The following is a 14,708-nucleotide window of genomic DNA, read 5'->3' as shown; positions in this document are numbered from 1 at the left end:
AACTATATATTTCTATTTGCTCTAATGAAAAGTTTCGTCCAAAAATGACCGGAAATGACGTTTCTTAAAGTTTGACCTTTGACCTCGTATTTGTATATCTCTGTAACTACTGGTCATTTTCAACCGTTTTTTGTGTCATTTTGTTCAGAATAAATACATTTATATTTGTAGTAATGAAACATTTTCAAATAAAATGACCGGAAATACAATTTATGACCTTTGACATTTATTTATTGATTTTTAATTATGTGAATATACTGTATGTGGTGTTTGTTGGTCTTAAATGCACCTAATTTTGAATTTTGACTTTTAATTATATTAAATGATTAATGGACTTAAATTGTATATAGTACATAAAATTGGTAAACTTTGTGCTTGGTGGTACCATTAGTTCAACGATGTTGGCACCTTCTGATTCGCTAAAAGTTTTAATATTTTGACAGAGGAAATAACATACATGTTATGGAATACCGTAAAACCTCTAAAAGGTGATAGTATGAGCTTCTTTTCGAGATAGACTGTATTTGAATGTCAAATGAATAGTATGATGATCGTGTTTATATCAATATATTATTAATGACCTTACAAAGAACCCTTTATATTTCAACAATTAAGCCTCAGTTATTCTACAATTTATTGTTTTCCAAGTGGTAGGCCTATTTTGATTGCATCTCCTTTTTGTATGCTTCCTCGGTTAATATGGTCCTAACCCTCCTTCTTTGTCTGTAGATGGTCTTATACCCCATTCTTTGTCTGTGGATGGTCTTATACCCCCTTCTGTGTCTGTTGATGGTATTACACCCCTTTCTTTGTGTGTGGATGGTCTTACACCCCTTTCTTTGTCTGTAGATGGTCTTACACCCCTTCTTTGTCTGTGAATGGTCCTACACACCCGTCTTTGTCTGTGGATGGTCCTACACCCCCTTTTTTGTCTGTGGATGGTCCTACACCCCCTTCGTTGTCTGTGGATGGTCTTATACCCCCTTCTTTGTCTGTAAGTGGTCCTATACCTGTTTCTTTGTCAGTAGATGGTCCTACACCGCCTTCTTGGTCTGTGGATGGTCTTATACCCCTTCTTTGTCTGTGGATGGTCTTATACCCCCTTCTTTGTGTGTGGATGGTCTTACACCCCTTTCTTTGTCTGTAGATGGTCTTACACCCCTTCTTTGTCTGTGAATGGTCCTACACACCCGTCTTTGTCTGTGGATGGTCCTACACCCCCTTTTTTGTCTGTGGATGGTCCTACACCCCCTTCGTTGTCTGTGGATGGTCTTATACCCCCTTCTTTGTCTGTAAGTGGTCCTATACCTGTTTCTTTGTCAGTAGATGGTCCTACACCGCCTTCTTGGTCTGTGGATGGTCTTATACCCCTTCTTTGTCTGTGGATGGTCTTATACCCCCTTCTTTGTATGTGGATGGTGTTACACCCCCTTCTTTGTCTGGACCCACTACTTTGATTGATTAAATCAGACATTGTTTCTTGTATGATTAGGAGACCAAGACCTTCAAAGTGAAAGTCCACAGGTGGATGCCTAAAAAGGTCTTGTACAGAACAGTATATTGTTGGTCCATGTCACTAATTTGAGGATTACTTGAATAATTATATTGAGATGTCTTTTACGAATTGATTTGGTTCGGATTTTGCTACAAAATCAATGACTAGAGAAAATCGAGGAAAAGGATTCAGATGAAAGGTTTACAGCAAAGGCCCATTTTTTAGATGCAACGAAAATGAACAAGAATTATCTGAGATTCTGACTAATGAAAGTAGGTCTACTGCACAAATGCAGGATAAGTTTGTAGTAAGTACTTTGAAAGACGGTGTTCTCTTCTCTTAACTCATGAAAATGAGAACTTTCCGAACTTGTCTCATATGCAACATCAAAGAGGCCAACGAAAGAATGCTACTTTACATCAAAAATTTTTCCAAATGGCATCTAACAATTCAATTCAACTTTTATTTCAGACAATTGTCCATATGGTATAATACATTACAAAAAAAAAAGAAAAGATGAAGGAGAGAGGACCAAAACTTTTATCTAACGATTGACACATCACAGTTTAGCAAACAAGTCGGCATAGATGAGCTCAGTGATCTGTCATACTTTATGCCTATCCTATCACATCAAAAGTAAAAAATTCAGAATAATAATTCCTGGTAATTTTTGCGTTAAGTGTCATTTATTTCGGTAAAAAAATTAGGTGCATTTATACCAATGTAAACCACATACAGTATGTTCACATAATTATATATGTCAAAGGTTATAAATTGTATTTCCAGTCATTTTATGTGAAAATGTTTCATTACTACAAATATAAATGTCTATATTCTGAACAAAATTACAATTACACCAAAATCGATTGAAAATGATCAGTAGTTACTGAGATATACAGATAAGAGGTTAAAGGTCAAACTGGAAGAAACGTCATTTCCAGTCATTTTTGGACGAAACTTTTCATTAGAGCAAATAGAAATATGTGGGTTGTGAACCATTTAACACTAGAATCAAGTCTCTACTGTTTATAGTTGTCAAGATATGAACACTTTTTGTTTTTATGGTGGCCATTTTGAAATCAAGATGGCCGCCATACCGAACGTTGGAAACTTGGCAACCCCCCCCCCCCCGATATTTTGAATCTATATACATCAAAGAAACTTTGTGGAAAGTTTCATGCTTTGGTAATAAAGTGCACAACTTGGCTATTTTTATTGGGCATTCCACAATTGCAACAATTCATGAAATGTTCAAATTAGCAAGAACTTATAATTAACAGTGTTCATGCCCATGCAGCTAGTGTGAGTCCATCCTTGGCATTCATCGCATTTAACTGCTTTTTGGCTCCACGTAAAAGGATTTTGGCAGTCTCCAGCAGACTTGAAGTTGACCGACATTTTACTAGCAAAACCTACACAAAGCCATGAGGAGACATTCGTATCAAACCATTCAGCTCGGTGGCAAAAATTAGGGGTGTCATAACATAATAATTCGTTTTGCCACAGGCTCAACCATGTGTTGGGGGGGGGGGGGGGGGCTAAGTTGGAGAGGGGTTGGTGAATTTTGTCCACAATTGGAAAATTTCTGTCCTGAATGGGGAAGTGCTGTCCAAAATAGGGAAGCTGTCCAATATAGAAAAATCCCATTTGTTTAAAATGGAGACATTTCTGTCCAGAATGGGGAAGTGATGTGTCCAAAATAGAGAAGCTGTCCAATATAGAGAAATCTGATTTGTCCAAATTGGGGAAATTTCTGTCCAGAATGGGGAAGCTGTCCAATATAGAGAAATCCGATTTGTCCAAAATGTGAAAATTTCTGTCCAGAATGGGGAAGTGCTGTCTCCAAAATAGGGAAGCTGTCCAATATAGAGAAATCCGATTTGTCCAAAATGGGGAAATTTCTGTCCAGAATGTGGAAGTGCTAGTTGTGTCCAAAATAGGGACCACAATTTTAATGTACATACAGCGTGACAAAAACTGTTTATATACAATGTATACCTGAACTTTATTCTTTGATATTATTTGCACTTCCATTTTTAAAGTTGTTGATAACAGGCCTCTTGAGCACAGCACAAATCTATGCTCTTTCTGTTGTTTGATCCTGGATCATGACAGAATATTTAAAATCTATACATTACACAATGTCATTGATCAAGCATATTTTAAAGATGTATTGTCCATTTGACTAATTCCCCAAAAAAAAAAAAAAAAAAAAATGTCGAAAAAAAGTGGGTAATTTTAAAGTATCATAATAGTTATTAACTTTCACAAAAAATTACTTAAAAAAATAATTTATTTAACTGAAATACAGACGTTTTATTGTTCAAAGTTTTCGATCAAAACATATCTCATAATGCAACATGCTGGTTTGGCTACTCTGTATGCATAATCATAAACTTCCTTGCGATCGGTGTGAAAAAACCTTCTCAACCGTGATGAGTTGTAAACAATCCTAATTAGCATCATGCATAATGCATACTCATGGTTTGAAATTTTTGTTTACTTTCGCTCACAGCGATTTTCCAGACGTAATCAAATTAATTTCCCTGTTAATCACGTAAACTTGTTGTTTTTGGCTCAAATTTTCGACTTAAATTGAATTAACTTTAATATAACTTTGATATGGCCAATGTAAATTTAGAATATTTTTACCTTTATTTGTTGTGTTTCAAAGGACAATACGTCTTTAATTACTTCTTGCTTACAATCACAAGAACTGCAGAATAGTGGATTGAGTTTTGGTTTGAAATAGAATATTCAATTTATATGAATACAGAATGTATGCCAGAATATATTATTGTCTAGTTCTTTGTCTATCTTCGAGATCCAAAGAATGCAGGCTTCCAGCTACTTGCTATTGCAGGTTTTTCTATTTTCTCTGCATTGTATCTCACTAACTGTTCTTGCTCCTCCTAAAATCAAAACAGATATTTTTAACAATAAAAAAAAATGTTATATTTCTGCACACCATTGACACTGCCATCAGCATTAGCCAGATATTGTCAGATTAATTACATCTGTATTTTGTTGTCACAAAAGGCTAACAATTTGTTTTCATTGAGTCAAAGGTAAAATATTCAATTCACCTTGAAACATTTTGTAAAGTTGAGAAAATAAAAATAATAATTTTAATAACTTTGAATTTTACAAAAATAAAGAAATGGTAAGATTTCTTAAGAAAAAGAAACTGTAGAGGAACTATGATTGATCAAAAAATGATTAAAAATGAGTTTAATGTAAATATTATTATGTGTACTATGTTCTTTATCTCTGTTATGGTATACGGTACAATAAATATTCTTTTATAATTAGTTATCCGCTTGGTATACCAAGCGGATAACTCCTTGTTATTGTATGAGATCAACAGTTTTTTTCTGTATTATTAGTTATCCGCTTAGTAGCGGATAACTCCTTGTAATCGTCCTGTTTCATCATCTTTTTTTTTTTTTTTTTCTGTATTATACTTCTTTCCTTCTGTCATTTTTGTGCGTCGCGTTTCTCTAAAACGTGTAAACAGAACATATCGTAACTTTGTCAACATATCGACATTTACGTGAACTTGTGCACCTCCTATTTTTGAATGACGTCAGAGTTGCGCAACGTGACTTACGCGCGATTTTATGAATTTCAATGATTGATCATAGACTAAAAACGAAACATAATTTTGTTTTGACACTTTGTGAAAATTTAAGTCACATCAAGCGCAAACTTCCTATGGATTAAAAATAGCATGTTTCACAAAAAGTTACGCGCGCACGCGCGTTTAAAATTTTAGAGTGCGAAAAATCAACTTCTAATCAACTTTCTATGCGTTTCATGTCATTTTGAGCATGTCAAAAATTCCCACGCGCGCGAAACGTTTTACGCACGCGGTGCACACTTAGAGTTAAAAACATATTTTTTTCGCGTGATTCATGTTTTTTCAGCCTTTTATAGTAATGTCACCAACCTTTAAACAATTTCGACTTAAAATTACGTCATACGAGCACGTCGAATTAAATAATTTGCACGCGTTTCTGGTGAAAAAGTTCAAAAATTCGTCAAAATTATGCCTATTTTTAAACAGTCATAGATTCTAAACTACATGGAGAACTTTTTTTTAATTACATATTCTGGAAGTTGATGAGTTGTAGATATTGAATCATGCATTAATATGGCTAACCGGACATTGTGACGTCATCTTATGGCCACGCGAATATAAAATATAGGATTTTTGTCTCTTTCGTCATAGCTCATCACATTTAATAGAGCGCATCTCCACTTATTCGTAGTCGATTTTCACCCTGATTTTAATATATTCTAGGTCAATCAACTATCTTTTGCATGAATTAAACATTTTTTAATTTTTTTATCGTCATCATGCCTAAAAATTTAAATTACGTTGGTCATTAATTTCATCTTTACAGTAAATTTTAATCTGTTATAGCTCGTATAATCAGGATTAAAACGTTTTCAGGAAGCTATTGTATTGTAGATACAAAATCATGTGAAAATTGTGCCAATCGAATGTTGTGACGTCATCATATGGCCAGTTAAATACAAAAAGTCGTATTTTCATCTTTTGCGTTATATTTCATTACATTTAAAAGAGCGCGCATCAATATTTCACGTATTCAAATTTCTTCTACACGTTAATATTTTGTTGCTGAGATAATTTCATTCTGAAATAAAATACGGGTCCCGTAATTTCACCTATTTTACACTGTTTGTGATATGTATACAGATTGTACTGTGTATACTATATGACACAAAATAACAGAATTCAGAAATAACAACATATCATATTCTTCAGTTCAGGTCATAATGCCTTAATATTTCTCTGTGTGCAATATTCTAACGTATGACGTGCACGTGGCGTTTGTCGAGCGGATAACTAACTCGTCAAAGTGACGAGTTTCATGTCTAGTTCTTCTTTCCATCCTTCCTTTTTGTGGATCGCGTTTCTCTAAAATGTGTAAACATAACATTTCATTACTTTGACAACATATGGGCATTTACGTGAAGTTGTGCACCTCCTATTTTTGAATGACGTCATAGTTGCGCAACGTGACTTACGCGCAATTTTATGAATTTCAATGATTGATCATAGATTAAAAACCAAAAGTCATTTAGTATTGACACTTTGACAAAATTTAAGTCATATCAGGGGCAAACTTTCTACGGATTAAAAATGGCATGTTTCACAAGAAGTTACGCGCGCACGCGCATTTAAAATTTCAAAATGCGCAAAATTAATTTCCAATCAACTTTTTATGCGTTTCTTGTCATTTTGAGCATGTCAAAAATTCCCACGGGCGCGCAATTTTTTACGTACGCGGTGCGCACGTAGCGTTAAAAACATATTTTTTTCTCTTGAATTATATTTTTCAAGCCTTTCCTAGTAATTTTGAAAACAATTTAGACCTTTTCCAATTTAAATAACGCCATACGAACACGTTGAATTAAACATTTCATGCGCGTTTTTTATGAAAAAGCTTTAAAAATCGTCAACATTTTGTCTTTTTTTAAACAGTCATAGTTTCTAAAGTAAACCGTGAACCGTTTATTTTTATTACAAAATCTTGAAGTTGATGAGTTGTAGATAACGGATCATGCATCGATAAGGCTAAAAAAACATTGTGACGTCATCGTATGGCCACACGAATGTAAAATATAGGATTTTTGTCTCTTTCGTTATTGCTCATCACATTCAATGGAGCGCATCACGCTTATCTGTATTCCTTTTTCTCCTACATTTATATATTGTGTAGGTCAATCAACTTTCTTTAGCATGAGATAAAAATATTTTAATTTTTATGACGTCATCATGCCTAAAAATTTCAATTACGTGGGTCATTAATTTCATCTTTACAGTAAATTTTATTCTGTAATAGCTCGTAAGAATAAAATGTGATAATCACGATTAAAACGTTTTCTGGAAGCTATTGGATTGTAGATACGAATTCATGTAAACATTTTGCCAATCGGATGTTGTGACGTCATCATATGGCCAGTTGAATAAAAAAAGTTGTATTTTCATATTTTGCGTAATAGTTCATCACATTTAAAAGGGTGCGCATCTATATTTTACGTATTCAAATTTCTTCTACACGTTAATATGTTGTTCCTAAGATAATTTCCTTCTGAAATTGCTATCTAAGTGTTTCATTTTGATACCGTCGCCATGTTAAAAATTGGAATAAATGGCGGGTCCCGTAATTTCACCTATTCTACACTGTATGTAATATGTATACAGATTATACTGTAGTGTTTGCATGTATATACTATATGACACAAAATTGACAGAATTCAGCACTAACAGCATATCATATTCTTCAGTTCTTGTCATAATGACATAAACTTTATCTGTGTGCAATATTCCAACGTATGACGTGCACGTGGCGTTTGTCGTGGTGCGGATAACTAACTCGTCAAAGTGACGAGTTTCATGTCTAGTTATCATTATAAGTTTAAATTTAAGTATATATTTTCTATAGGATATTTCCAAAATGAACCCTAATAAAATTATCCTTTATCCAATAATGTAACCTATGTATGTTTATGCTTTTCATGTATTTTGTATATAATGTTTGTTTTCTTTATTTTTTACATATAGTCAGGTTCCTCATGTATGAAAATAGGGGTTCCGTAGGATTTTAATGCCCAAAGTGGGATTTCACTTGATTTTACTTTATTATGGTGCTAGGATACCAAAAATGCTAGGTAACAAATTTTCACGATCCCGTAACCATGGTAACAGCCCCAAATTCAAAATGGCGATCAAATGGCCATATCTCCATAACCCTTTGGTCTAATGACAAGATATTGGTATCAAAATACTCGGAATAGATATATTTATATTCGTTGTAATAGAACATTTTTACTAAATGCAACCGGAAATGCTTTTTTTCTTTACTATTGACCCTTGACCTTGACTCGTACTGTATCTTAAAAACGGCTTGTCATAGAAATTTAAAAATGGTCTCAAATTGCTCAGACCATACATATTTATATTTATTGTAATGTAATATTTTGTGAGAAAATGGCCTGAAGTAAAGTTATTCACCATAGACATAGAGGATAGCTTTACATTACAAGGATGGATAAATATTGGTCAGATGTTTTGGCCCTACTCTGACGTAATTTTCACTTTTACTAAGAATACATCATTAATACTTAAGTAATGTGGAACTCCAACAACCTCCAGGTCACTAGCTGGCGTTCACTAGGATAATTATGTTATGCATTCAGTTCTTTTCTAAACTCACATTTTCAAATATTGTTTTCAATTGCCACTTTGAACCTCTATAAATGTATTAATTGAAGATTTCTGATTTGTCTAAAAGTATATGCCAAAGTGAGATTTGAGATTTGATAGTAATTATAACCTATATTATTAGGAAGGTATCTTGCAGATTTGTTTTGCCCATTACTGGTTTTCATTTATATGCTCGTCTTATTGCCATCTAAACACAAATGAACCAGCTTGGTTTGATGTAGATGACCCAATAACAGTGAATAAAAGATTGTAATTAATTTAAAATGTAAAGAAAAAAAATCTGTATTTAAATAGTGCTCTCTTCCCGGATCAGGCTCTAGAACAGAAGGAAAACAGTTTAAATGGGATGGTGGTCTTGTTGGCATTACTTAAGATGAGGAAATCGAACTAGATATACCATCGAACTCACTCTTCAACACAAAACACATACCGGTAAATAGTTCAAGATTTCATCAAAATACATTCATAACAAAATAAACACCTTTTTTAACATTGTCTTAATAATTGCAAAAGAAGTCAAGAAATATATCTTAAACAGATATAATAAAAAAAAATGAGTTGTCAAGCTTTTTGAAGTTTGTGAACAAAGTCTGGTTGACTCCCTGAAAAGAAAATGAAACTAAAAACATTTAGTAGCTTGAAGGAGATAAAATCATAAGATGCTGTAAACATCAAAAACCTCTTGGTCACTTTTAACAATCTCACTCCTTAAATTGGTTCCTTGGCTTGGTGATAATGACTCACAAAATGGCAGTCAATGTCCAAGGAACGTCTAACCACGTAATAATGTATGGCCGGCAGCAGTTCAATGTATGAGAAACCTCCATTTATGAAAATATTTCAAGAAGAACAAGCATTAAAGGTACAAAAGTTGAAGAATCAACCACTCTCACTCCTTGACTGTCTTAGTGGCAACGAGGATGCTCACACAATAAATGCTTGGTATTGATGTAATTAAAGATGTTTTAATCAAATTTTGGAGCTCCAGTTTCTTATCAGGAAAAATGTAAAAGTATAGCAATTAATATTTCAGGAAAAATGCAGGAAGAATCAATTTGACTACGTCATTTTAGTGAAGTGGATGGGAGGAAAATGAATACAGTGCAATGAATTTCTGCTGTAATTTTTACTATTGTCCAAAGTTACATAGATAAATGTGCTTACTTACACTATAAAGTATATAGGCCTACTATTTAAAAAATATATAAAACTAAATATGTGAATTAGAAATTAAATAATAATACGTATAAACTCATTTTTTAATCCCTACCACAAACAAATGCCGATTATGCTCAAATAGATAAATGCTTATACATAGAGTTGATGTTTATTAGGTCAATGGTCAATAACTTTACTTCCGGTCATTTTCTAAACAAAATGTTAAATTAAAATAAATATAAATATGTATGGTCTGAGCAATTTGAGACCATTTATAAATTTCTATAATCAGCAGTTTTTTTAGATACAGTGCGAGTCAAGGTCAATGGTCAATAGTGCAGAAAAATAACATTTCCGGTTACATTTAGTAAAAATGTTCTATTACAACGAATATAAATATGTTGATTCCGAGTATTTTGATACCAATATCTTGTCAATAGACCAAAGGGTTATGAAGATAATATGACCATAGACTACTGAATAAAAATTCTTGTAAGCTATTCTCTATGTCAAAGGTCAATAACTTTGCTTCCGGACATTTTTTAACAAAATATTGCATTACAATAAATATAAATATATAAGGTCTGAGCAATTTGAGACAATTTTTAAATTTCTATGACCAGCCGTTTTTAAGATACAGTACGAGTCAAGGTCAAGGGTCAATGGTACAGAAAAATAGCATTTCCGGTTACAATTAGTAAAAATGTTCTATTACAACGAATATAAATATATTTATTCCGAGTATTTTGATATCAATATCTTGTCAATAGACCAAAGGGTTATGGAGATATGACCATAGACTACTGAATAAAAATTCTTGTAAGCTATTCTCTATGTCAAAGGTCAATAACTTTGCTTCCGGACATTTTTTAACAAAATATTGCATTACAATAAATATAAATATATAAGGTTTGAGCAATTTGAGACAATTTTTAAATTTCTATGACCAGCCGTTTTTAAGATACAGTACGAGTCAAGGTCAAGGGTCAATGGTACAGAAAAATAGCATTTCCGGTTACAATTAGTAAAAATGTTCTATTACAACGAATATAAATATATATATTCCGAGTATTTTGATACCAATACAGGGATGTCACCAGCTTTTTGGAGTGCCGGTCGGAAAATTTCCCGGGTTTGTCGTTATTTTAGCGAAACATAAAGAATTATGAAAATAAATAACAACAAATTGCGTCAGGTCTAGGCCTAACCTTGTACCACCATGGAGTCGCCGTTATTATTCGCGAAAACAAAAAAACGCTTACGAAATGAATAGCAATAGATCGCGTCAGGCTTAGGCCTAGCCTTGTAGACACTACGATCACTAGGCCTAGCCAAGGCTTAGATAGATGCCCCAAAATCTGAATTCCACAAAAACAGGCGCTTCTTTATTTAGGCCTAATCCCTAATCAAATACTGTAGATAAATTATTAGCCTAGACCTTACTACTTGTTGCTCGATATAATGTTCGTGTTCTTTTGCGCGAGAGTTTTTTAGCGTATTCGCGAATTCCGGATTTTTTGTTTCACAACTGTGCGGCAAGCATGTAGTGCATGGCCGGCAAGAACAGACACGTGTTTATGGGTTAACTGAAGTTCAGCAACCTGAAGTTATCCCAGGGACGTGTAATTATTGTACCATGCTCGGCGATCATAAACGAACGAACTTGCCCGGTCTCACTGAACCATGCGCATGTTTTTTTATTTTTTTTAATAGTTCGTAGAGTACAAAAATGTAAAACTAGTAACATTAATATTAATATAATTAAAGCAGGGTGACAAAACATTCAGCAATTAAAAATGATTTTGTTTGGGTCTATGTAGTTGTACATTTTTAATTACTGTGTACTTGTTTTGTTTATTTGTATTTTTAATCTGTGCAAAATAAAACGCTTGAATGGTCGCTATGTGAACTTTAAACTTGTAGTTGTACACTGTGCTGTGTAGCACGTTGTTCGCCATGACTCACAAGCTGTAACAATGAATACCAGGGCAGGGTAGGCCTGGTATTGTGTTACAAATAAAGTAACGTACGTAACCACGGAAACATTTGCTGTAGTCTTTTGTCTTATCTATATGAGGCTAGCTTGTCTGTTATTAACGATGTGCTAGGTAAAATGTTTTAGTACGAATTTTAGTTAGGCCTAGGCCTAATATAAATATCGTAAATGATTAATAAATAATAGTGGTGGTCGGAAATGTTGAGTGCTGGTCGGGGCCGACCAGCGTGGTGACATCCCTGCAATATCTTGTCAATAGACCAAAGGGTTATGGAGATATGGCCATTTGGTCGCCATTTTGAATTTGGGGCTGTTACCATGGTTACGGGATCGTGAAAATTTGTTACCTAGCATTTTTGGTATCCTAGCACTTTTGGTATCCTAGCACCATAATAAAGTGAAATCAAGTGAAATCTCACTTTGGGCATTAAAATCCTACGGAAATACACGAGGACCCTGACTAATATACACGTCTAAATATATTGTTTATTATAAATTTATTTGCAGTTTAAGGTGTAATTGAAAAATTCACCTCATGAGTTGGGTTTCTGAAACAGCCGGTTTATCTCAAAATTTACACCACATTACATGTGTAAATTGTGAAGTCCGAACGGGCTCTATGTCAGGATTGAACCATGGACCTTGGGATTGGAAGGCAAGCAAGCTACAGCTCTACTACAAATTTTAGTTAAGATCATCATATAATGAAATAACTCCTCAATTGCAAATAATAATAATATATATAGCATTATATTATTAAACACAAACAATTTCAAAAAACTATGGAATATCATAAAAAAAATAATCCCTAAAAATAAAACCTCTGTCCATTCTGTTAAAACTGGAAGTGGTTTCACAACTTCTGACAAAGAAACAGCCAATCAATTTAATAGTTATTTTACATCTATTGGCAATTCTCTTGCCAACAATTTTATTAATAGATCGCAAGTTGTAAAGATCAAATCCTCTTTATCTGTACCCAAATCAATAAATGTTTTAGTCCCTTAAGGCTTCATACTTGGGCCTTTCTTCTTTATTATCTATAAATAAATAATGGTCAATTCTGACATAGGCGAGCACAATGGAAAAACTTCGCGACAAATCTCCGTCTTGGATACCTACCAGATCTATCTCAAGATGTACCGCGAAACGTCGATCATTATTTCTCACTATTACGATATTGTTCTATATTTCTATCTTAGGAAGATATTATAAAGGGTTTTAAAACAAAATTTCTGATTTCATCGGTTGACTTTCAACTGTACGCGGTTGAAGTAATTTCTGGGTTCACAGTGAGTTCACAGGTTCACCTTCTTGCAACTTCCTGGGTTCAACTATTAAGTTGGTCGTTGGTGGCGATAGCCATTTTAGTTTTTTGTTTATTTTTGGACCGCGCATGTGAAGGTACAGTAGTTAGCAAAATAAAAATTGTACAGCAAATTAATAAAGATCAAATCAAATATACGTCACAAAACATCGGAGTATATTCAGGCGCGGATTTAAGGGGGGGAAGGGGGGGGGGGGGGGCACGTGCGCCCCCGTCATCAACACGAAAAAAAAAAATTGTAAATGAAAAAGTAAAAAAAAAAGTTTTTAGATTAGAAACTGGGTAACTTCTTCTATCAGTCTGTTTTATTACCGAAACACGATTTGGAATTGTCTAGACAAAACAAAGCGCACGTGCTGTTGTTGTACAGATATGATACATCCAACAGCGCGCGCATGTGCGAACTATCGGTTAATATGCGTGTAAACAAGTTTGATTTGCTTGCTGCCTCCACCGTCGTGACACACACTATTCATCATGTCCAAAAAAAAAGAAGGTGCAACATCATTTAACCTATTACCGGTACTGTATAATAATAATAATACTGTATTTAGGCTATACTGCGATATTTTTGCTATAAAATAAGAGACCCACGGATAACTGATATGAATAGTATAGGGTAGTAGTACTCTCTATCTGGTACTAGTACTAGGCCTAGTAGTAGAGGAGAAATAGGCGCGTGCGCAATGAGCGGGGGAGGGGTTTGAGGCCGGGAACAAAGGTGAACGATTCAAACTTATTTTCATTGCGGTCCAAGCGTCGATATCTAGACTGTATAAAGTTACAAGGGCCAAAGCGTGTACAGTTACGCACTACCCGGGTGGTGTCCCTTTGTACGAATTAATTAAAGTTACAATTCTTCTATTTTTAGAAGTTGGCCCAGCTCACGCCGCCGCGGGCATTGATATCTGAGTCATGCTACATCCAGGGACCAATACGCCTTTTTCACAAAACGGAAGACATCTTCGATCGATGACAAACAATGCCGTGCAACAAAGCTTAACCAACAGAAATAACATAGCGTTTTCAGCCTATGCTTATACACTGTGGTGTTTTTTTCGATAGATTTTAAGCAGTGAAAAAATCACACAGTGATATAGGAAAATCTTTTAAGAACATTTTACAGTAATTTTTTTTCTCATACGATCCTCCGTTGAAGAGTTACGATTTTTTAATTAACATGGTGTCCTGAAATCCCCTGAAAACGTTATGTTATTTCTGTTGGTTACGCTTCGTTGCACGGCATTGTTTGTCATCGATCGAAGATGTCTTCTGTTTCGTGAAAAAGGCGTATACGTAGTTACAACAAGGCGATATCCTCCCTTTGTAAGAATCGGCAATTCATTCGGAAAGCGCAGCATATTAAAATGTTCATTCAAAAGGCGAGGGCAGAGAGATGCATAATGCTCCCCCCTACACAATGGGACGAAATAGGACGCCCTCTCTCGGATTTTCAGAGAAAGTCTTTGGGAAA

General features: G+C 34.3%; 1 protein-coding gene across 1 annotated transcript in view; it reads right to left on the bottom strand.

Moving 5' to 3' along the window:
* Positions 1 to 3,786: 3,786 nt before the first annotated feature.
* The window catches only part of LOC140060358 (mitochondrial import inner membrane translocase subunit TIM50-like), a 54,813-nt gene continuing 43,891 nt past the window's right edge, over positions 3,787 to 14,708 (bottom strand). Inside the window, exon 9 of the mRNA XM_072106531.1 lies at positions 3,787 to 4,407. Coding sequence (XP_071962632.1) covers positions 4,309 to 4,407 — 99 coding nt within the window. The 3' untranslated portion in view covers positions 3,787 to 4,308. The remainder of the gene's footprint in view (positions 4,408 to 14,708) is intronic.

Source organism: Antedon mediterranea, chromosome 10 (assembly GCF_964355755.1).
Source record: "Antedon mediterranea chromosome 10, ecAntMedi1.1, whole genome shotgun sequence".
NCBI lineage: Eukaryota > Metazoa > Echinodermata > Crinoidea > Comatulida > Antedonidae > Antedon > Antedon mediterranea.
The sequence above is the reverse complement of the archived record's forward strand: the minus strand, read 5'-3'. Positions and strand labels throughout refer to the sequence as shown.